Here is a 22,195-nt window from a genome sequence, read left to right on the forward strand (position 1 = left end):
CCTTCCCTCTGACCCACACACACAGACAGCTCAGGCAGGGGGGAAAGTCTGGTTGCTATTTATTGAAACCCAGAGCTACCCTACAAAAGCCACCAGCTCCCTGCATCGCTTTCACATTGTGGTGCCCCTCCCCACAGCATCCCCCCCCCCTCCAGCCATGGGGGTGGGGAACCCCTGCTGCAATGGGGAGCAGGGGGGTCTTTTGGCTTTGTCACTAGCGCTGGGGACAGGATCAGGCCAGACGTGCTGACCGAAAAGCTGCTTCAAGGGGCCCTTTTATCTCCGTAAAGCCTCGGGCGTCTGGAGTCACGTGAATCCAGGCAGGATCAATAGACCGAGACGCCGACTTTAGGGGCTGGCGGGATGAAGGTTTTCAGTGTGGGGGAGCCAGCCCCGGTGTGATTATCCCATCCAGGCCAGCCCTGAATTAACCAGGCCTGGAACCCATCCACCCCAGAATCTGAACCCGGGACCCTTCTACCAGCGTCCCCGAGCCCCAGGCAACACCGGGCCTCAAAAAGGAAACCCGACGGTTTGGAAAACGTCCTGAGAGTTAGTAAGGGGGAAAAGCCAAGTTTTTGGACCCTCGGATGGGGGGCAAAAATCCCGCTTTCCAAAATGGTCTTTTTTTTGTTTCTCCTTCCGGAAAAGGACATTTTTTTGGTGGGGGGTTGGCGGCGTTGCCTGGACATGACACAGCCAAGGTGGGGGACGTAATGTCTTTTACCGGCCCGACTCCCAGGGGAGGGACATGAGCTCTGCAGAAGTTCGGAAACTTGTCTCTTTCCCCAGTTGTGGGCCCAATAAAAGAGATCAGTCTCTCTGAGTTGGTTGCATGGTCGCCACATTTTTTTTTGGGGGGGAGGGGGGTGTTCCCCGCCTGGCTGGCAGAATGTCAGTTTCCTTCGGCTCCAGGGAACCTGTCCCTGGAGAAAGGGAATATTGGAGTGGTTAGAGCAGGAGTCCTGGCTCCCAGCTCTCAGCACTAGACCCCACTGCCCTCCCAGAGCCAGGGAGAGAACCCAGGAGTCCTGATTCTCTATAGGGCCCCTTTCTGCCAATATAACTGCTGTGTCGGGGCAGGGGGGCAAGTGGGCCACAGCGGGGCAGAATGGCCAGGGTTGGGGTAGAATTTGGGGGGCAGGAGATGGCTACTTTGAGGGGAGGGGGCTGCACCAGAGGCCGGGGGGCTGTTAAGGCACTGGGCTGAAGAGGCATTAAATGCTAAGGCTGCTGCGGTGGAGGGCTCTGCTGCAGGTGGGGGCATTGGGGCTTTTCTAGAAGGGAAATGGAGCCATCGGGGTGGGATCTAGAGATCGCTGGAGGAGGACGCAAGACCCCAGGGTTTTCTAGAGCAGAGATGGAGCCATCGGGGTGGGATCTAGAGATCGCTGGAGGAGGACGCAAGACCCCAGGGTTTTCTAGAGCAGAGATGGAGCCATCGGGGTGGGATCTAGAGGTTTCTGGATGAAAACATGTAGGCATGAGGGATTTTTCCAGAAGGGAGATGGCGGCGTCAGGGCAAGATCTAGAGCTCTCTGGAGGAGGAAGTGGCAGCATCGGGATTTTTCTAGAGAGGAGGTGGAGGCACTGGGGCGAGATCGAAAGGTTCCTGGAGAAGGACATGGACTTTTCTAGAGGAGAGACGGAGGCGCTGGAGCAGGGTCTAGAGATCTCTGGAGGCGGAAGCAGAGGTGTCGGGATTTTTCTAGGGGGGAGATGGAGGCGGCGGGGTGGGAACTAGCGGTTTCTGGAGGAAAACATGTAGGCACGAGGATTTTTCTAGAGGGGAGAAGGAGCCATTGGGGTGAGATCTAGCCGTTTCTGAAGGAGGAAGCGGAGGCCCCGGGCTTTCTCGACAGGGCAGACAGAGCATTCTCTGGCTCCGAGGGGGCGCCTGTACCAGGATTGCCTCCCACCCCGTGATCAGGGGGGTGCCCCCCCCTTGACAGCCCCGCCCTTAACCCTTTGCTCTCTGAAGGGGCTGGGGCGAGCAGCGTTAGTGACCCTGGGCCTGTCTCTGGGTGGTGAGGTAGTTTGAAAAGAGAAAGGAGACCCAGGGTTCGATTAAACGCCCACCCCGACACCTCCTGTGTGGTGGGGGGAGGGTGCTGATGTGGGGTGAATTCTGCAATTGGGAACTGTCCCAGGCAGAAAACAGGTCTGAAGGCGCATGGCTTCCCCTCCCCCCAGCCCCGCTCAGGAAGCCAGGCGTCCCGGGAAGAACCCAGGAGTCCTGAGGCTCCATGGGACGCTCACCCCTACCTCCCCCATTGCTGTAACAGTAACAGCATCTCCTCCAGCCCTGGAGAATCCAGACGCTCGAGGGTTAATCCTCAGCAGGATGGGAACACGCCCCTATCTCCTGGTGGGGAAACTGAGGCACAAAAAGTGGACGGTCCGTGGCCCCGTCGCTGGGGATAGGACCCAGGAGTCCTGGCTCCCAGCCCCTCCCCCCCAGCTATAACCACTGGACCTCACTCCCCTCCTGGAGCCAGGGAAGGGACCCAGGAATCCTGGGGGGGTGTCACGATACTAGCCCCAACTGTGAGACTGGCATCACTCTTTGGTCTGGCTGCTGGCTCCAAATTAAATAAGAGCAATAAATTAGATTGTCGCCCAGGGAGCACCATGGACTCACCCGGCCCCCGCCCTGGCACAGTCAGATTCACAGTCCCTCTTCGACTGACGCCAGGGAATGAGTACAAGCGGGGGAGAGGGGGTGTTCCTGTCTCCATGGGAACCAAAGAGGTGGGAGGCATTGTCTGGAGGGAACTGTTGCTATGGGATCCCCCACCCACCCACTCCAGCAGTAACCAAAGCGTTATCACGGCAACAAATGCCTGGTGTTGTTTCTCTGGGGACCTGCCACGTTGCCACGGCGACAGGGAGCTAAGGAGAAGCCGGTTGTGCTGTAGTCAGGGGACTCAGTAGTCGTGGGGAACCTGCCATTGCCATGGCACCAATGGCCCAATCAGGACCTTTGTCCCATGGAAATGGGAGGCTGCCATGACTACAGGGCGTAAATAGGAGGGCCTTAGCGCCATTCCCATGGAAACCAGTCACTGCCAGAAGCTGCAGCGTTGCCGCGGTAACAGTCGACCGATGGAAGGACCTTGGCACCATTCCCATGGAAACCAGGAGCTGCAGCATTGCCACGGTAACAGTCGATGGAAGAGCACTGGCGCCGTTCCCATGGACACCAGTTGATGCCAGGGTCTGTAGCGTTGCCATGGTGACAGTTGGCCAATGGGCGGGCCCTAGCACCGGTCTCAGCGTTGCCATGGCTGCAGCGCAGCGAGAGCCAGTGGGAGGCGGTGGTGCCCTTGCCCCCGTGACGTCTGGGCCCCCCGAGCTGGCCCAGTGGGGTCCATGTGTCTGTGCCGGGGGATGGGGGGGCGGGTCAGTGCCCCCCGCCGCTGCTGCGGCCGGTCGTCACCCAGTCAGCCACGATGAAGCTGAGACTCATCACCATGAAGATGAAGCCGAGGGCAGCAAAACAGGCGGCCTGGGGGGCAGAGGGGGAGCAGAAGGTGAGACCCCCCAGCAAGTACAGCCCAGCTCCCTGCCCCCACCCCACAGAACGGCCCCCTCGCCAAGCCCCCCACTCCCCACAGCATGGCACCCCCCCAAACGAGCCCTCTGCTCGCCACAGAATGGCGCCCCCCACTCCCCAGGGCACTGCGCCCCCCAGCGGTGGGTACCTGGATTTTTGGCCTGGATCTCAGCGGTTCTTTTTCACTGGGAACGATGCGGAGGTAGAAGATGCTGGGGAGGATGAAGATGAGACTGGGGGCAGAGGTGGCGCCTGGGAGGAGAGAGGAGAGAGGGCTGAGATGCAGCTACCTCTGGGGTGGGGTGAGGCAGCTGCTGCACGTAACGCCGCACGGGGAGGGCTTGCCTGGCGCTGAGATGCAGCCACCTCTGGGATGGGGCAAGTGGAGAACAGCCGCACGTAACGCTGCACGGAGACGGCTCGCCTTGGAGGGCCAACCCCCAGCCCATTTGGAGCCAGGGACTTACCAATGACTCCAAAGATATCCCGGATGTTAGGGACAAAGATGACGAGGAGATTGACAACGAACAGAAGGCCGATAGCGATGCTCACATGTCGAACCCAGCTAAAATCCTTCCCATGGAAGAGTAGCTGCTGGATGGCTCTGCGGATCTGGGAGGAGACAAGGAAAGAGGTCAGGGATATGGCAGTGGCTCGCCCAGTGCTGAGATGCTGCCACCTCTGGGGCGGAGCAGCCAGGGAACATCCACACGTAACGCTGAACAGGGATGGCTCGGCCAATGCTGAGATGCAGCCACCTCTGTGGCAGGGCAGCCGGGGAAATGCCGCACACAACGCCACACCACGACAGCTTGCCCAGGGCCATGATGCAGCCACCTCTGGGGCGGGGCAGCCGGGGAACAGCCGCACATAACGCCACACCAAGACAGCTCGCTTGGTGCCAAGATGAAACCACCTCTGTGGCGGAGCCGCTGGGGAACAGCCACACATAATGCTGAACGGGGACGGCTCGGCCAATGCTGAGATGCAGCCACCTCTGGGGCGGGGCAGCTGGGGAACAGCCGCACATAACGCCACACCAAGACAGCTTGCCCAGCGCCGAGATGCAGCCACCTCTGGAGCGGGGCAGCCGGAAGACATACCGGGAAGAGCACCACGGGTACCGTCAGCGTGACAGCCATCAGCACGGCCAGTCGGACGCAGAGGATGAGCCGGTCCAGGGGATCCACCTCGCTGTACGTGTGCAGCATTTCCGACTCGACGTTCCCTGCGGGAGACGGAAGGGCCGGGGGGCCGGCCGTTAGCTGGGAGCCCAGCCGGGCCCCACGCAGGACAGGGTGAGGGGTGGAGGATCGGGGAGGGACACGCAGCCATAGCGGTGGGGTTGCAGGGGAAATGGCTGGGCAGAGGGGGCGCTAGGGGGCACTGATGGGGTCAGTGCAGCGGGAGCCGGGCCCTGGGAAGGGACCCTGCCGCCCCCTGCTGGGGGCCCAGCCCCGCGCTGCCTTACCGTAGAAGGTGAGGTAGCCGAAGATGGCCGTCAGCAGGTACATGACGAACATGGCCAGGATGGAGACGTTCGCCACGTTCTGCATGCGCCGCTTCGAGGCCCTGGCGGGGGACAGATGGGTCAAACACCGCCCTGCCCCGGGGGCTGGCTGGGGAGAACCCAGGAGTCCGGGCTCCCAGGTCCCCTACCAGACCCCACTCCCCTCCCAGAGCCAGGGAGAGAACCCAGGAGTCCGGGCTCCCAGGTCCCCTACCAGATCCCAGTCCCCTCCCAGAGCCAGGGAGAGAAGCCAGGAGTCCGGGCTCCCAGCCCCGCTACCAGACTCCACTCCCTTCCCAGAGCCAGGGAGAGAACCCAGGAGTCCGGACTCCCACGCCCCCTCCTGGAGCCCACTCCCCCTCCCACAGCCAGGTAGAGAACCCAGGAGTCCAGGCCCCCAGCCCCGCTACCAGACCCCACTCCCGTCCCAGAGCCAGGGAGAGAACCCAGGAGTCCGGGCCCCCCGCCCCCTGAGCGTCAATAACAACAGCGTTAGTGACTTGATCTCCCTGAACCCACCTGGCCGTGCCCTCCCCCGGCCACCCACCCACCCCTTTTCCCTCCCCGCCCCTCACCTGCGTAGCTCTGTGTAGATGGGCAGCACCTCTGGGTGACAGACGAATGCAAAAGCCAAGATGGGGATGGTGTACGCCGTCTGTGGGGGGAGGAGAAAGGCTGACTGCTAGAGCCAGGTGAGAACCCAGGAGTCCAGGCTCCCGGCCCTCCCTGCTCTAACCCACCAGACCCCACTCGCCTCCCAGAGCCAGGTGAGAACCCAGGAGTCCGGGCTCCCAGCCCCCCCTGCTCTAACCCACCAGACCCCACTCGCCTCCCAGAGCCAGGTGAGAACCCAGGCGTCCGGGCTCCTGGCCCTCCCTGCTCTAACCCACCAGACCCCACTCGCCTCCCAGAGGTGGGAGAGAACCCAGGCGTCCGGGCTCCCGGCCCCCCCCGGCTCTAACCACTGGCCCCCACCCCCCGCTCTCACCTGGGAGTTGACGGTGAAGGTCTGGGCCATGCACTCGTCCCCAGCGGTGCCCGCGGAGCTGGCATTGTCCCCGTTGTAGTAGACGAGGGATGTCACAGGCTCGGTCCCGTTCAGCGGGCAGGAGATCTGGAACTTCTTGTAGATCACCTGGGGGGGAGCCATGGGGTGGGGGGAGGCGGTGAGAGACACCCCTTCCCCAGCAGGGGGGTTACCCCCGCCTCCCGCCAGCCAGGACTCCTGGGTTCTTTCCCTGGTGGGCAGGCGGGGGAGGGGCAGCGGGTGGGGGGGGCAGGGCGGACTCACCGACATGAGGAAGAAGACCATGCAGGTCAGCGAGAGGCCGCTGGTGTACCCCAGATAGCCTGTGGGGGAGGGGAGAGAGGGTGAGACCCGCGGGGCTGACCCTTGCCGGGGGGGGGGGGGCGGGGGGGGCGGGCGCCCCCCCGTACACACACCCAGCCCCACACTCACCGAGATGTTTCATGAGCGCCAGGGGCAGGATGACACAGACGCTGACGATGATAATTAGCACGTTGCCATTCATGTACCAGTTCCTGCGAGAGACACACACCGGGGGGGGGGGGGGTCAGCGCCCCCCGCAGGGGGAGGTGGGGATGGAGCAGCCAGGAGCGCCCCCCCCGCCCCCCCCAGGCAGCCGGCACTCCACAGCGCCCCCTGCTGGGAGAGGCGGGGCCAGGAGGGAAATGCTCCTGCTCTGGGCCGGCCGATTCCTCAGGAGCAGGATATCGGGGTGCGGGGCAAGGGGAGGGTCAGGAATGGCCCCGGGTGACACAGGTGTGGGGGCAAAACTCTTGGGGGGGGCAGGGAACTAGAACCTTCTATGGGACCCACCAGGAACCCTATGGAATTAGGGAGCTCCTTCTCCATGGCTTGATGCAATCCGTGGGGCCGGGAGCCAGGACACCTGGGTTCTCTCCCCAGCTCTGGGAGGGGAGTGGGGTCTAGTGGTTAAAGCAGGGGGGGGCTGGGAGCCAGGACTCCTGGGTTCTCTTCCCAGCTCTGGGAGGGGAGTGGGGTCTAGTGGTTAAAGCCGGGGGGGCTGGGAGCCAGGACTCCTGGGTTCTCTTCCCAGCTCTGGGAGGGGAGTGGGGTGTGGGGGCCAGGCTGACTGTAGGGGATGAGGGCACCATGCCCGGGCAGGGAAGGCGTGTGAACAGGAGAGCCAGATGTCCCCATTTATAGACAGGAATGCGGCCCGGGGCCTTTCCCCTCTAGGGGGCGCCGGCTCCCATCTGGCCACAGGGCAGGGGGCCGGCTGGCAGTGGGGCGGGAACGGTTCCCCGCGCGATCTCACTCACTCCGTGTTCTCCGTCAGGCCCAGGAACGTCTGTATCACTAAAGGCAACTCGTATTTCACAATGTACAGGTAACTGGACATGGCTGCAAGAGAAACACCCACGTCAGGACGCCTGGGTTTCCTCCCCGGCCCTGGGCAGGGTGTGGGGGGCTGGTGGGTTAGCGCAGGGGGGCTGGGAGCCCGGACGCCTGGGTTCCCTCCCCGGCTCTGGGAGGTGAGTGAGGGCTAGTGGTTTAAGCAGGGGGGGCTGGCAGCCAGGACTCCTGGGTTCCCTCCCCAGCTCTGGGCAGAGAGTGGGGTCTAGTGGGTTACAGCTGGAAGTGGGGGGGCTGGGAGCCCGGATGCCTGGGTTCCCTGCCCGGCTGTGGGCGGGGAGTGGAGTCTAGCGGCTAGATCCAACTCTCACCTCCCGTGTTGTGCACACAGATGACCACCGCCGCCACCACCTTGCCGCCCGGGCCGAACGCCCGGTAACCCAGCTCTTCGTAGGCGCGGATCCCTGCGCGGGAGGAAAGAGACGGGAGTTAGAGAGCGTCGGCGCCTCCCGCTGGGCGAGGCCAGGGCTGGAGGAGCAGGGAGCTTCCCCCCACTCGACTCACCTACGACGCCAGCACATTTCAGCAGCAGGTGGATGGAGTACGCGGAGAGCAGCGCGATGCAGATCAATAGCACGCTGCCAAGAGAATGGTGGGCAGGTGTAAGTCCCCCTCCCGGAGCCAGGGAGAGAACCCAGGAGTCCTGGCTCCCAGACCCCCCCCCCCCCCGCAACCACTAGGTCCCACTCCCCTCCCGGAGCCGGGGAGAGAACCCAGGAGTCCTGGCTCCCAGACCCCCCCCCCCGCAACCACTAGGTCCCACTCCCCTCCCGGAGCCGGGGAGAGAACCCAGGAGTCCTGGTTCCTTCTGCTATAGCTCCCAACCATTGACACCACCTGGTGGAGAAGGAGTATATCTTGCTGATCCCAGCGCGGTGATCTTCCCCCGGGCAGTGCCCTGTGGGGGGAAGGCAGTGGCCCCAGCTCGGTGATCTTCCCCCAGGCAGTGCCCTGTGGGGGGAGGCAGTGACCCCGGAGCTGCGATCTTCCCCCAGGCAGTGCCCTGTGGGGGGAGGCAGTGACCCCGGAGCTGCGATCTTCCCCCAGGCAGTGCCCTGTGGGGGGCGGCACTCACACGAAGAGCACAATGCCCGTGTTGCTCATGGCGTAGGCAAGGCCCAGGATGCCGCTGCCCATGATGGCGTTGCTGAGGTTAAAGACCGACATCCCGAACGACGTCTTCCCCTCGAACTGTGGGCAAGAGAGAGAGACGGGGCGGGGTGAGAGCCTGGGGGAGGGCGGAGGTCAAAGGGCAAGGGATGGTGAGGAAAGGGCAAGGGTCAGGGGTCAAAGAACAAAGCAATTAACAGAGCAGACAAAGGTCAAAGAACACATTGCGTCAATAGAAGGGCAAGGGTCATACACTGAAGAGCAAAGGTCAGCAAGGAGAGGGCAAAGGTCGGAGGTCAAAGATCAAACCACTTCAAGGTGAGGACAAGAGTCAGAGGTCAAAGGACAACTGGGAGGCCAAAGAGGAAGGGCAATGAGAAAGCACAAGGGTCAGAGGTCAAAAAGCAAGAGATGACAAGGAGAGGGCAAGGGTCAGAGGTCAATGAGAAAAGAGGCGGGGCAACCTCAGATGTCAAAAAGCAAAGGACAATGAGGAGAGGGTGAAGGCTGGAGGTTAAAGGGGTCACTGGGTGTGGAATCAATGAAAGGTCAGGGGTTAAAGGGGACACAGGGTGAGGAATCAACGAAAGGTCAAAGGGTAGGGGTCAAAGGGGACACCCGGCAAGGAATCGGCGAAAGGTCAAAGGGCGAAGATTAAAGGGACAGCGGGCAAGGGTCCAATGAAAGGTCAAAGAGCAGGGGTCAAAGAGGGGAGGGACTAGTCAAGGGCTTTGGCTGCTGGGGGGTGGGATCGGCTCTGCATCAGGGCCCGGACGCCTGGGTCCCACTTACGTCAGTGAACTGGCTCAGCTTCTTGCCGGCGGCGTGGGGCAGGAAGCCCTCCTGCTCGGCCGCTGTCACCTCCGCCGTGGGGTCCCTGCCAGGGGAAGGGCTGCAGGGTGAGAGGGCTGCAAGCTCGGATGCCTGGGTCCCTTCCGCAGCGCAGCTCCCCAGGCGCTTCCCATTTAGAGCATCCCCCTCCCCAATGCGGGGGTCGCCCACCCAGCCGCCCCCAGTAGCCCTGGTTACTCACCCAGATACCCCCATTACTCCCCCCACTAGCCCCCCAATCCCCCCTGTCCATTCTCTCCCCCCCCCGATACTCACCCATCCTCCAGGCTGCTGGCTTTGTCGCACTCCGGGACAGACCCGTTTAACATCTCCAGCCCCTCCTGCTCCTCCATCTTCTGCAGCTCCATGGCAGACGCGGGCCAGTTCGGGGTGTGGACGTGAGGTGCGTGTACGGGGGGGGCGGGGTGTCAGAGATCACTGTTGGGGCGCAGCGCCGGGGTCACCTTCCCACCTAGAAACCCAGAGAAAGGGATCAGGCAGGAATGCCCCCACCCAAACGAAGGAGAAGCTCAATCCCTGCGTGGGTTGGGAGGCTGGGAGCCAGGACTCCTGGGTTCTCTCCCCAGCTCTGGGAGGGGAGTGGGATCTAGTGGTTAGAGCGGCGCGGGCAGCAGGGGACAGTCTCCTAGGAGGGCCAATGGCGTGAACACAAGATTCGCCGCTGCCCGTCAGCCGGGATCCCACAGACGAATTTGAACGCAAAGAGGCAATGGCCCTGACGGATCCACCCCAGGGACAGCGTCACCCCCCTCAAGAATTCACAGATCTCAAGCCCAGACAGGACTTCCGGGATCACCTAACCCGCTCTCCGATATCACGCTGTCTCAGCGACCTCCCGGAAACAACCCCAGGGCAGATCTTTTGGCAAAACACCCTGTCTTGACCGCAAACTGGCCCGTGACAGCAGTACAGCTGAGATTCGTGTTTATCCCGCATAGCCGAGGGCAACGGAATCAAGAATTTTGCATCCAAAAGTTGTTGGTTTCTTTCCCATCAAAACCTGGCCTTTTTGCTCAATCTGAGACTTTCACCCAAAACGTCTCGGGGAACTTTCGGGTCGTTAAGCCTCAATGTTCTGAATTGCGCAACGTCGTGTCGTCTAACGGAGCCGATTTTCTCCTTTGAAAGTTACACTTTGCCACATGAGCTAATTTCCTGAATGGTCCCTTTTCCCCCTGCGTTCGAAACGCCACTTTTTCAAATGCAGCCACGTTTTCTATGTTTGGAAACGCCGACATTTCTCCTTCAAGTTCTCTCATTCCAAAGCCGCAGTTTGTCCAGTGAATCAATTCTCTCTCATTTTGACATTTCAAATTTCCTAATGAAAACACGTGTTACGTTTGGAACTGTCGGTTTCACTAAACAATCCAGTGATCTAGTGCTGAAATATCTGATTTCTAATCAAGCAAATATTCCCAAGTTCAAACTGTTTTCACTGAATCACGTTTTCTATTTTTGACATTGAAAATGTCTTGAATAACCTTTTGCTCTATTTCTGGAATGTCGACATTTCCAATTAATCCATGTCCCTCATTTTGAAACATCAGATTTGCTAACGAAAATACTTGAAAAACACCGGGACGTCCATTCATCTCATTAGGCCAAGTTATTTATTTTGGAAGTGTCCAACCTGGCAACGTTCGACATTTGAAATGTCCTTTTCACTTTTTAAAATGTTTGAAATGTTAAATGTTTCTCATCAGACTAACCAGATCTTTCCATTTTTTACATTTCAAAAGTTCTAATGACTGCCCTTTGCTTCAATTTCCAATTTCCCAAACAACCCTCTTTTCCTCATTTTCAAAATTGACTTTTTTTTTTTTTTTTTTTTGAAATTTGCACTTTTTAAAACGGCCTGATTCATCCAAGCCACCTCATTTGGAATCTGCCGCTCAATCCAATCAATCCAATTTCCAAATCTTGATATTTCAGAGTTTCTAATTAGCCCCTTTCTTGAAACGTCTCCCTTTTTGATGATTAAATTCCGATTTCTGTCCGTTTCAAACGTCCTAAGTAACCCAGTTTCCTCCCAGTGAAACGTCCCATGTTCGAATCAGTCAGGCCCGGCTCTTCAAGCGCGTTTCGGTGCCTAATTCCCTTTGACTGATGAAACCTGCACACACTGAGTGCCATAAAATGGACAATTTCGCCTCTCCCAATCCTTAACACGCGTGAGCAGAATTACAAACGAGGCTTTGTCCACTGGCAGTAACACTTCCCGATCTCTGCCAGAAAAACCTCGCCCGATCCATCCTGCCACACCAACCACTTGGAGGGGTTCATGTGACTCATCCCTTCCTCCTCTTCACCGAGAGCAAAGCAATAATGGAACCGATTGCCTGGGGAGTGGGGTGGGGGGGGGGGGAGCCCAGAGCTGGAGAGAGCCAAGCTGTTCCTGGTGAATGCAATGAGCTGATCAGAAAGAAGCCCCCCGGTCTGCCATTTTTCAGATGGGGAAACTGAGGCACCGCTAGTCATCCCAGGTCCTGGGAGCCCTGGAGTAGCTTCCCGACCACTCAACAACACTTCCCCTCCATGATGGGGCAGAGAGAATGTCACCAACAAACTCACGGCTCTGGGAGGGGAGTGGGGTCTGGTGGTTACAGCAAGGGGGGGCTGGGAGCCAGGACTCCTGGGTTCTCTCCCCAGCTCTGGGCGGGGAGTGGGGTCTGGTGCGAGAGCAGGGGCGGGCTCAGAGTCAGCGGGTTGGCTGACGTCTTCCTGAACCGAGCGCCAGGGAACGGACGGGAACACCGGCCGCCCGGGGCGGGTTGTGCGCCCATCTCGGCTGGGTGGGGTGGGAAGGCGCCTGGCTCCCCCTAAGGGCAGGAGCTGCGCCCATTCCTGCATTTCCCACATGCTGGGGCTTAACTTTGATGCCTGATTCTTCCGGACTTGGCGGCCGCACCCGGCCTCCTGGGTTCTGTTCTTGGCTCTGAGAGGCTGATGGGGTCTAGTGGTTGGGGGGGGGAGGGCGCGAGGGGCTGGGAGCCAGGACTCCTGGGTTCTCTCCCTGGCTTGGGGAGGGGAGTGGGGTCTAGTGGTTGGAGCAGGTGTGTGCAGGGTGGGCGGTACTGGGAGCCCGAACGCCTGGTTTCTACTTCCCCGCTCAGATCAGTCCCAGTCGGAGGGTCCCTGCCTTGCCTTTCCATTCCCGCCCCAGAGGATGGCAATGGCCCGCCCTGCTTGGGCCCCGCCCTCTGGCTCCGCCCCACTTCCCCCTCCCCAAAAGCTGGACCCAGGCATCCTGCTCTGACCACCAGTCCCCACTCCCCTCCCAGAGCAGGAGAGAGAACCCAGGAGTCCTGGGGTCCCTTCAGGTGACCCTCACCCAGAAGCGGTCTTGCCTCGAAGGCTTTGGAGTGGTTGGAAAACTTTTGATTCACCTCTCAGCACCCCTACACTGGGGTCCGGGCAGAAAGGGGTTAACCACGGCCCATACCTGAAAAGGGTCCTTGGGAAGGTGGTGGTGGTGGGGTGCAGATCCAGAGCGGGGCGGGGGGGGGGGGAGCTGGCAGCCTGGACTCCTGGGTTCCCTCCCCAGCTCGGGGAGGGGAGCAGGGTGCTGGGGTCATGTGCAGGGTCCCTGTCGCATGATCCTAGCTCCCCTCTCCCCCCCCCAGCGTCTGGCTGGTCACTGCTAATGTGGGGGGACCCAGGAGTCCTGGCTCCCAGCCCCCCTGCTCTAACCACTAGCCCCCACTCCCCTCCCAGAGCGTGTGAGAGAGAACCCAGGAGTCCTGGCTCCCAGCCCCCCGCCCCCTCCCCACGCTAACCACTAGACCGCCCCTCCCCTCCCGGAGCCGGGCTCCTGCTCGGCTCCCGGGCAGCTGCGGGATGCGAACACGTGGCTGTTGCTGGCTCCAGAGGAGTGGGGGAGGGGAGGAGGGGGGGCGTTAGGGGGGAGCCTGGGATTTAACCACTGACTGCTGGAGAGAAACTAGCCAAGACCAGAGCGCCCCCCCCCAGTTCCCGACACCCCCCCCCAAAGCTCTGGGTTCCACACACCCCCCCTGTCTGCAGAGCCCGCCCTCCCCCACACACCCCCCCTGTCTGCAGAGCCCGCCCCCCGGCACTGAGTTAGGGGCTGGGGGGGGTGATCTTGTTGTGGGGATGTGACGATGCAGTGCCCCCCCCCCGTCCGCCGCGCCCCCCCCGGGCTCTGCCGCCCCCCGTCCCGTCCCCCGTCCCCCCCCCCCGTGGCTGATGCAACTGCCTCGTGGCCTTGCAACAGGGGTTGTGTCACCCCCCCCGCACCCCCGCACCCGGCGCTGCACACTCACCCGGGCGTGAGGCGGGAACAGGCCAGAGGGGGAGATCCGGGGTCGCGCCAGGTGTGTGTGTGGGGGGGTCGCACACCCCGTAGGCCAGACGCGCGCTCCCCCAGCCGCACACCCCCGCCCAGAGACGTGCACACCCCGGCCAATCACACCCCTGCGCAGGCGGGGGCTGGGGCGGGTGTGAGTTTGGCCACACAGCGTGGAGATCGGCACAGCACAGCACCCCCTGCAACACAACCCAGCTCAACACCCCCACCCCCACCCCCTGCTGGCCCTACACAACGACACCCCCCCCACAACACAACACAACACAACACACAACCTGCTGGCCCTAGACAACACACACAGATTGACGTACACACACACGCTCACACAGAGCCTGCTGGCCCTGGACACTAACACCCACTGCAGCACGACCCCCCCCCTTCTGCCAACACACACAGATCAACACACAACCGTCCAGTTCAACACACACGCTAAAGTGTTCGCAACATACAGCCTCTTGGGTCCGCACCACAACACCTCCTCCAACACAGCGCACATACAGGTCACCTCCTGTGTCCTCCCCACACACACACGCAACACCCAGAGCTGGCTGTGCCCAGTACAACCGCACACCTGCCGACACAACACACCACACGCACCTCTCACCCCAAAACTGATCAATGCACACCTGCCTATCCCCAACACACACACAGAGCCAGCTGTCCCCAATGCAATCACACACCTGCCAGTCCCATGGCGCACATAATCCACACACGCACATCTCTATTTCCTCCCAACACAACATGTAGGCATGGACCCGGACCCACACCCACACCCACACAGCAGGGCTTGTCCTCTCCAGCAGGGGTTACACACCCGCAAACACACACCCCCTCCCACTAATGAAACATACCACACCTAGTGGTTAGAGTGGGGCAGGGGGTCAGGGGGGCTGGGAGCCAGGACTCCTGGGTTCTCTCCCCAGCTCTGGGAGGGGAGTGGGGTCTAGTGGTAAGAGCAGGAGGGGGCTGGGTACTTCAACCCACTGGACCCAGCTACTCCAGCCCTGGCCTCTCCCAGCGGGGGGCGCTGTGGGGCAGGACGCTGGCTGTGGGGGGAGCGCCCGGCTCGGGGGAGAGCCCGGTCCAGCTGGCAGCCGTGGGAGTTTCCGCTGAGCACTGTGATGTGTACACACAAGCCACTGGGATTCATGTCTCTATAAGGGCCGGTGGCGGGTGCGTCTCGGGGCCGCGTCCTGCCTTCGTCTTCCCCTTCGGGCCCTGACGCGGATGGGTTTGCATCTGACGGAAGTTTTAATTAGGCCTCGTGGCTATTTGGCTGTAATTATTCTGGTGTTCGTTAAAATATCCGGGGGGCACTAAAATAATTATAGTTAGCAGCCGTTGAGGGTGTGTCAGAGTCAGGAACAGCTAATTACCAGGCAGAGAGGAACCCAGGAGTCCTGGCTCCCAGCCCCCGACCCCCCTGCTCTAACCATTAGACCCCTCTCCCTTCTCAGAGCCAGGGAGAGAACCCAGGAGTCCTGGCTCCCAGCCCCCCCGCTCTAACCACCAGCCCCCAGTTCCCTCCCAGAGCCAGGGATGGGACCCAGCCTGGGCTGGTCAGAGCCGGGGAAGCAGTGGGAGCCGCAGTGGCCTTGCACTGCTGTCCCCCAATACAGCCTCCCTTGGCTTCCCCCACACCAGCTAGTGCCCTGCCCTGCTCCCCACAGCACCCCCTGTTGGGCAAGGTCAGGGACTGCATCAAGAAGAGACAGGAGGGGAGGGGTTAAACCCAGAGCCCTTGCAGACCCCATGCCCGCACGCACACACCCCACCCCGGTGCCCCAGGGCCCTTGCCAGCCGTGGCCTGGGAAGCTGGATAAGCTAATCGCTGGATCACAACACGTGCCCCACCCATCAGAGGCGCCCCCCCATGTGCTTCCCCGCCCTTCCCCCCCCATTAGAGAGTGTCCCTTTCACAATTCCCAGCCCGGGGGGGGAGGGGGGGCGGATCTGCCCTCGGGAGCCAATTGCCTCCTTAACAAGCCGGCCGCGCCTACTCCGTAATTGTGACATTGCAGGCGAGATACAGAGGGACCCGGCTTCAGGGCTGGCCACAGGACAGTGCTTGTTGAGTACTGGTACTCTCCCCAGCATTACTGCCTCTCCTGCAACCGCTGCGGCTGGCAGGCTACACCTGCCCCCAGCGGGGGTGTTCCCTGAGACATGGCCTTCAGCGTCCGTCGGGCCGCAGAGAGGCTGGGGTCAGGGAGAAAGGTGTAGAAACACCGTTACCCTCAACAGCGCAACAGACATCGTGACTGCTAGTGCTACACGCGGTTACCGTCAACAGCGCTGTGAACGCTGTTCCTGCTACACACGGCGTTAGCAACACCGTTACCCTCAACAGTGCAACAGTCATCGTGACTGCTAGTGCTACACGCGGTTACCGTCAACAGCGCTGTGAACGCTGTTCCTGCTACACACGGCGTTAGCAACACCGTTACCCTCAACAGCGCAACAGACATCGTGACTGCTAGTGCTACACGCGGTTACCGTCAACAACGCTGTGAACGCTGTTCCTGCTACACACGGCGTTAGCAACACCGTTACCCTCAACAGCGCAACAGACATCGTGACTGCTAGTGCTACACGCGGTTACCGTCAACAGCGCTGTGAACGCTGTTCCTGCTACACACGGCGTTAGCTACACTGTTACCCTCCACAATGCTCCAGACGCCATTCCTGCTCCTGCTCCACACGGTGTTAGCTACACTGTTACTGCTCACGCTGTTGCCAGAAAATACTCCAAACCATTATCACTCACGTTGTTGCTACTGCTACAACAAACAGCTACACACAGTTACCGTCAACAACGCTGTGAACGCTGTTCCTGCTACGGACGGTGTTAGCTACACTGTTACTGCTCACGCTGTTGCCAGAAAATACTCCAAACCGTTATCACTCATGTTGTTGCTACTGCTACAAGAAACAGCATCATTAACAACGCCACAAACACAGTGACAGTGAACGTTGTCACTCAGACTCCAACACCATAACCCCCTGACTGAGCCTACTGACATTGTCGCTAATTGTGGGAACGTGGTAGCCACTGACGTTATAACCACTAATCCTACAAGTATTCTGCTCAGTAACATCACCATAACCCCATCACTGCTCCCAATAATACAGCCATCCCCGCCACTCCCGTTGTTACCTCTGATTCTCCAGTCACTACCCACATTGTAAGCCCCATTACTACTTAGTTATTACTCCAATTGTTACCACTGTTACTCCAAAGAGTTACTAGCCAAATGGCACCACCAACACACCAAAGGGTTACTAGTGAAATCAATGCCACTAATATTGCTAGTAGTTACTACTAAAATTGGCACAAGTAATACTCCAAAGAGTTACCAAAGGATCACTACTCACACTGATACCACTAATACTGCAAAGAGTTTCTCATACTCTAAATGGCTACTCGTCAAATGGATACAGCCAGTGTTCCCAAGTTAATACTCAAATGGACATCACTCATACTCCAAAGAGTTACTAATCACGTCGATAGCATTAATGCGCCAGTTATTAATACTCCAACTAGCTACTGCTTGAATCAATGCCACTGGTACTCCAAAGAGTTACTAGTCAAATTGATTTAACTATACTCCAGAGTTACCAGCCAAATCGATAGCATTAATACTCTAGTTATGTATACTCCAGCTAGCTACTACTTGAATCAATGCCACTGGTACTCCAAAGAGTTACTAGTCAAATTGATTTAACTATACTCCAGAGTTACCAGTCAAGTTGATAGCATTAATACTCTAGTTATTAATACTCCAACTAGCTACTGCTTGAATCAATGCCACTGGTACTCCAAAGAGTTACTAGTCAAATTGATTTAACTATACTCCAGAGTTACCAGTCAAGTTGATAGCATTAATACTCTAGTTATTAATACTCCAACTAGCTACTGCTTGAATCAATGCCACTGGTACTCCAAAGAGTTACTAGTCAAATTGATTTAACTATACTCCAGAGTTACCAGCCAAGTCGATAGCATTAATACTCTAGTTATTTATACTCCAACTAGCTACTACTTGAATCAATGCCACTGGTACTCCAAAGAGTTACTAGTCAAATTGATTTAACTATACTCCAGAGTTACCAGTCAAGTTGATAGCATTAATACTCTAGTTATTAATACTCCAACTAGCTACTGCTTGAATCAATGCCACTGGTACTCCAAAGAGTTACTAGTCAAATTGATTTAACTATACTCCAGATTTACTAGTCAAGTTGATAGCATTAATACTCTAAAAAGAACAGGAGGACTTGTGGCACCTTAGAGACGAACCAATTTATTTGAGCATAAGCTTTCGTGAGCTACAGCTCACTTCATTGGATGCATACCGTGGAAACTGCAGCAGACATTATATACACACAGAGATCATGAAACAAAACCTCCTCTCACCCCACTCTCCTGCTGGTAATAGCTTATCTAAAGTGATCATCAAGTTGGGCCATTTCCAGCACAAATCCAGGTTTTCTCACCCTCCGCCCCCCCCTCCCCACAAACTCACTCTCCTGCTGGTGATAGCCCATAGAGTGGGGTGGAGGAGGTATTGTTTCATGGTCTCTGTGTATATAATGTCTTCTGCAGTTTCCACAGTATGCATCCGATGAAGTGAGCTGTAGCTCACGAAAGCTCATGCTCAAATAAATTGGTTAGTCTCTAAGGTGCCACAAGTCCTCCTGTTCTTTTTGCGAATACAGACGAACACGGCTGTTACTCTGAAACCTGTCATTAATACTCTAGTTATTAATACTCCAACTAGCTACTGCTTGAATCAATGCCACTGGTACTCCAAAGAGTTACTAGCCAAATTGATTTAACTATACTCCAGAGTTACCAGTCAAATCGATAACATTAATACTCTAGTTATTTATACTTCAACTAGCTACTGCTTGAATCAATGCCACTAATACTCCAGAGTTACTAGTCAAATTGATATCGCTAATACTCCAAAGAGTTACTAATGCTCCAGATGGTTACTACCCAAATCAATACCACTAATACACTATGGAGTGATTACACGAATTGCTAACGTTAATACTCCAAAGAGTCACTACTCAGATAGATACCACCAATACTCCAGCTAGTTACTACTCAACTTGATATCACTCCGAAACCCAAATCAATTCCATTAATACTACAAACAACCTGAGTACTTACATTGTTACCACTAATTCCAGGATCAACGTGACTCCTCAACTCCTCACCAATAGTTGGCACCACGGCCACTATTCGCCTTGTTCCTTAGATTTCTTTCCCTCTTAACGCCTCGGACTCACGCCGCTCTGTCCGGTGGCCAATTATTCTCCAAAAAGAAAGAGACCGTTCAAATTTGCCAAGCAACTTTTCAACATTTAAGAGGAGTCCTGGCTCACAGCCCCCCTGCTCTAACCACCAGACCCCAGTCCCCTCCCAGAGCCAGGGAGAGAACCCAGGAGTCCTGGCTCCCAGCCCCCCTGCTCTAACCATCAGACCCCACTCCCCTCCCAGAGCCAGGAGAGAACCCAGGAGTCCCGGCTCCCAGTCCCCCCTGCTCTAACCATGTGCCCCCACTCCCCTCACCGGGCATAGAACCCAGGAGTCCTGGCTCCCAGCCCACCAAACCCCACTCCCTCCCAGCTACTCAGACAGGGAATAGCCGCTGGAAGACAGTCACCTCTGGTTTTGAAGTTGGAAAATTGCAGTCAGGATTCCTGGGTTCTCTCTCCGGCTCTTGGAGGGGAGTGGGGTCTGGTGGTTAGAGCAGGGAGGGCTGGGAGCCAGGACTCCTGGGTTCTCTCCCTGGTTCTGGGAGGGGAATGGGGGTCTACTGGGTTAGAGCAGGGGGGGCTGGGAGCCAGGACTCCTGGGTTCCCTCCCCAGCTCTGGGAGGGGAGTGGGGTCTGGTGGGTTAGAGCAGGGGGGACTGGGAGCCGGGACTCCCGGGTTCTCTCCCCGGCCCTGGGAGGGGGGTGGGGTCCGGTGGGTTAGAGCAGGGGGGGCTGGGAGCCAGGACTCCTGGGTTCCCTCCCCAGCTCTGGGAGGGGGGTGGGGTCCGGTGGTTAGAGCCGGGGGGGCTGGGAGCCGGGACTCCTGGGTTCTCTCCCCGGCCCTGGGAGGGGAGTGGGGTCTGGTGGGTTAGAGCCGGGGGGGCTGGGAGCCAGGACTCCCGGGTTCTCTCCCCGGCCCTGGGAGGGGGGTGGGGTCCGGTGGTTAGAGCAGGGGGGCTGGGAGCCAGGACTCCTGGGTTCCCTCCCCAGCTCTGGGAGGGGGGTGGGGTCCGGTGGTTAGAGCAGGGGGGGCTGGGAGCCGGGACTCCTGGGCTCTCTCCCCAGCTCTGGGAGGGGAGTGGGGTCTGGTGGGTTAGAGCCGGGGGGGCTGGGGGCTGGGAGCCGGGACTCCTGGGTTCTCTCCCCGGCCCTGGGAGGGGAGTGGGGTCTGGTGGTTAGAGCAGGGGGGGCTGGGAGCCGGGACTCCTGGGTTCTCTCCCCAGCTCTGGGAGGGGAGTGGGGTCCGGTGGTTAGAGCAGGGGGGGCTGGGAGCCGGGACTCCTGGGTTCTCTCCCCAGCTCTGGGAGGGGAGTGGGGTCCGGTGGTTAGAGCAGGGGGGGCTGGGAGCCGGGACTCCTGGGTTCTCTCCCCAGCTCTGGGAGGGGAGTGGGGTCTGGTGGGTTAGAGCCGGGGGGGCTGGGAGCCGGGACTCCCGGGTTCTCTCCCCGGCCCTGGGAGGGGGGTGGGGTCTGGTGGGTTAGAGCCGGGGGGGCCGGGAGCCGGGACTCCTGGGTTCTCTCCCCGGCCCTGGGTGGGGAGCAGCCGGCCAGCTGGCTCCACAAGAGAGGCCAGGGGCTCAGGCTGGGACAAGCCAAGCGCTGGCAGGTCCGGACGCCCCGGGCAGAGTCCCCCCTCCCCCCGTGGCGGGCCCCCATCACTCACCCTGGGCGCAGCGCGGAGGGGACCGGGCGCGGGCGGCGGGGCGAGCGGACTGGGGGAGCCGGGCTCGGGCGCTGGCTGCGCTGGGAAGGGATCAGGTTACCATTGCATCAGATCGCACGGACCACGCTGCTGGGGAGGCCCTACCAGCCTGGGGCACATCCGGCTGTGGGAGGGGACCGGAGAGGGGGCTGGGAGCCAGGACTCCTGGGTTCTATCCCTAGGGAGGGGCGTGGGGTCTGGTGGTAGAAGCGGGGGGGCTGGGAGCCAGGACTCCTGGGTTCTATCCCTAGGGAGGGGCGTGGGGTCTGGTGGTAGAAGCGGGGGGGCTGGGAGCCAGGACTCCTGGGTTCAATCTGCAACTCTGGGAGGGGAGTGGGGGCTGGGAGCAGGCAGGGAGAGGCTGGGAGCAGGACTCGTGGGTTCTCTACTGGCTCTGGGAGGGGAGTGGGCTCCAGTGGTTACTGCAGGAAGGGGTCCTTTTAATCCTTTAGGCCCCTGCCTCAGTTTACCCAAGCCTGGATTTATGTTTTCCTTTTTATAACTTGAATCACCCTATTCAATTTTTGTTAAAGAAAATTCCTGTCCCGGGCTTAAAAACCGTCATGGTCCCCCAGAAAACCACAGCAACCCAGCCGACGGTCCAGGGGAGGCAGCAACCCTCAGCCCTGGCCGGGTTAGAAACTGAGCCGGAGACGGCCAGGCCAGGGCTGCCCTGGGAGGGGAAGTGGCTGGGTCATGGAGGGAAATTCAGGGGACAGCGTGGTTTAAAGAAAACCTCCAAGGCTTTGCCACCCGGCCTGGCCGGAGCACGTGACCCAAGCAGATAAACTCCCTTATTAAGCTGCTCTGGAGTCCAGGCTCCATGGAGACACGGGCCGGGGCCGGGGGTGGATCTGATGAACGGCCCCAGGGAAAGGGGTGTTGAGGCAGATAGAAGAACAGTCCTAGAGATGTAACCCAGGGATAGGTGCCGAGATCTGCCAGCCCTGCCTCAAAGTGACAGAGAACGGGGGGAATCACCCATCAGGTCACTGCAGTACCAGGAACATGACACACACGGCCACAGTCCTGAGTGCATCCATTGCAGGGCAGTGGTGATACAGACAGAACCCAGTCCAAACCCACTAGACCCGACTACCCCCCCCCCTTCCTGGCACCAGGGAGAGAACTCAGGAGTCCTGGGATCCAGCCCCCGCTCTAAGCACTAGCCCTTGCTCCCCTCGATAGTTCATAGGGATGGTGCCAGACTGGAGCAAAGGGTTCTGGCTCTAACTGGAGTAACATGATGCTCCAGGCTCTTGGAGTGGGGGCTAGAGGTGAGAGCCAAGACTCCTGGGTTCCCTCCCCAGCTAGGGGAGGGGAGTCTGGTACGTTAGAGCAGGGGAAGGAGGGGGCTGGAAGCCAGGACTCTGGGATACTTCCTAGGGCCTCCCTCCTCTCTCTTTTCCCTGCCCATGAACAAACCCGGCCACAACCATCCACTTTTTCCTCCTTTTATTTCCACTTTCA

General features: G+C 59.2%; 1 protein-coding gene across 5 annotated transcripts; it reads right to left on the reverse strand.

The window, feature by feature from the left end:
• Positions 1 to 42: 42 nt before the first annotated feature.
• SLC38A5 (solute carrier family 38 member 5) lies at positions 43 to 20,877 on the reverse strand. 5 transcript variants are annotated; one of them, XM_077840623.1, is made up of 17 exons: positions 20,687 to 20,877; positions 18,936 to 19,080; positions 9,685 to 9,880; positions 9,370 to 9,454; positions 8,543 to 8,658; positions 7,972 to 8,045; positions 7,779 to 7,871; positions 7,374 to 7,455; positions 6,526 to 6,608; positions 6,358 to 6,416; positions 6,055 to 6,201; positions 5,642 to 5,721; positions 5,028 to 5,128; positions 4,660 to 4,784; positions 4,024 to 4,168; positions 3,705 to 3,808; positions 43 to 3,508 (listed from the first exon to the last, which is right to left on the reverse strand). In XM_077840623.1, exons 3-17 carry the CDS (start codon positions 9,774 to 9,776, stop codon positions 3,404 to 3,406), a joined length of 1,491 nt encoding a protein of 496 aa, XP_077696749.1. In that variant the 5' UTR covers positions 9,777 to 9,880; positions 18,936 to 19,080; positions 20,687 to 20,877; the 3' UTR covers positions 43 to 3,403. The 5 variants fall into 5 exon arrangements, with proteins under 5 accessions (XP_077696749.1, XP_077696748.1, XP_077696747.1 ...); XM_077840622.1 differs by lacking the exon at positions 20,687 to 20,877 and adding an exon at positions 19,432 to 19,571; XM_077840621.1 differs by lacking the exon at positions 18,936 to 19,080.
• Between the last annotated feature and the right edge of the window lie 1,318 nt (positions 20,878 to 22,195).

This window comes from Eretmochelys imbricata, chromosome 23 (genome assembly GCF_965152235.1).
Source record: "Eretmochelys imbricata isolate rEreImb1 chromosome 23, rEreImb1.hap1, whole genome shotgun sequence".
Lineage (NCBI taxonomy): Eukaryota > Metazoa > Chordata > Testudines > Cheloniidae > Eretmochelys > Eretmochelys imbricata.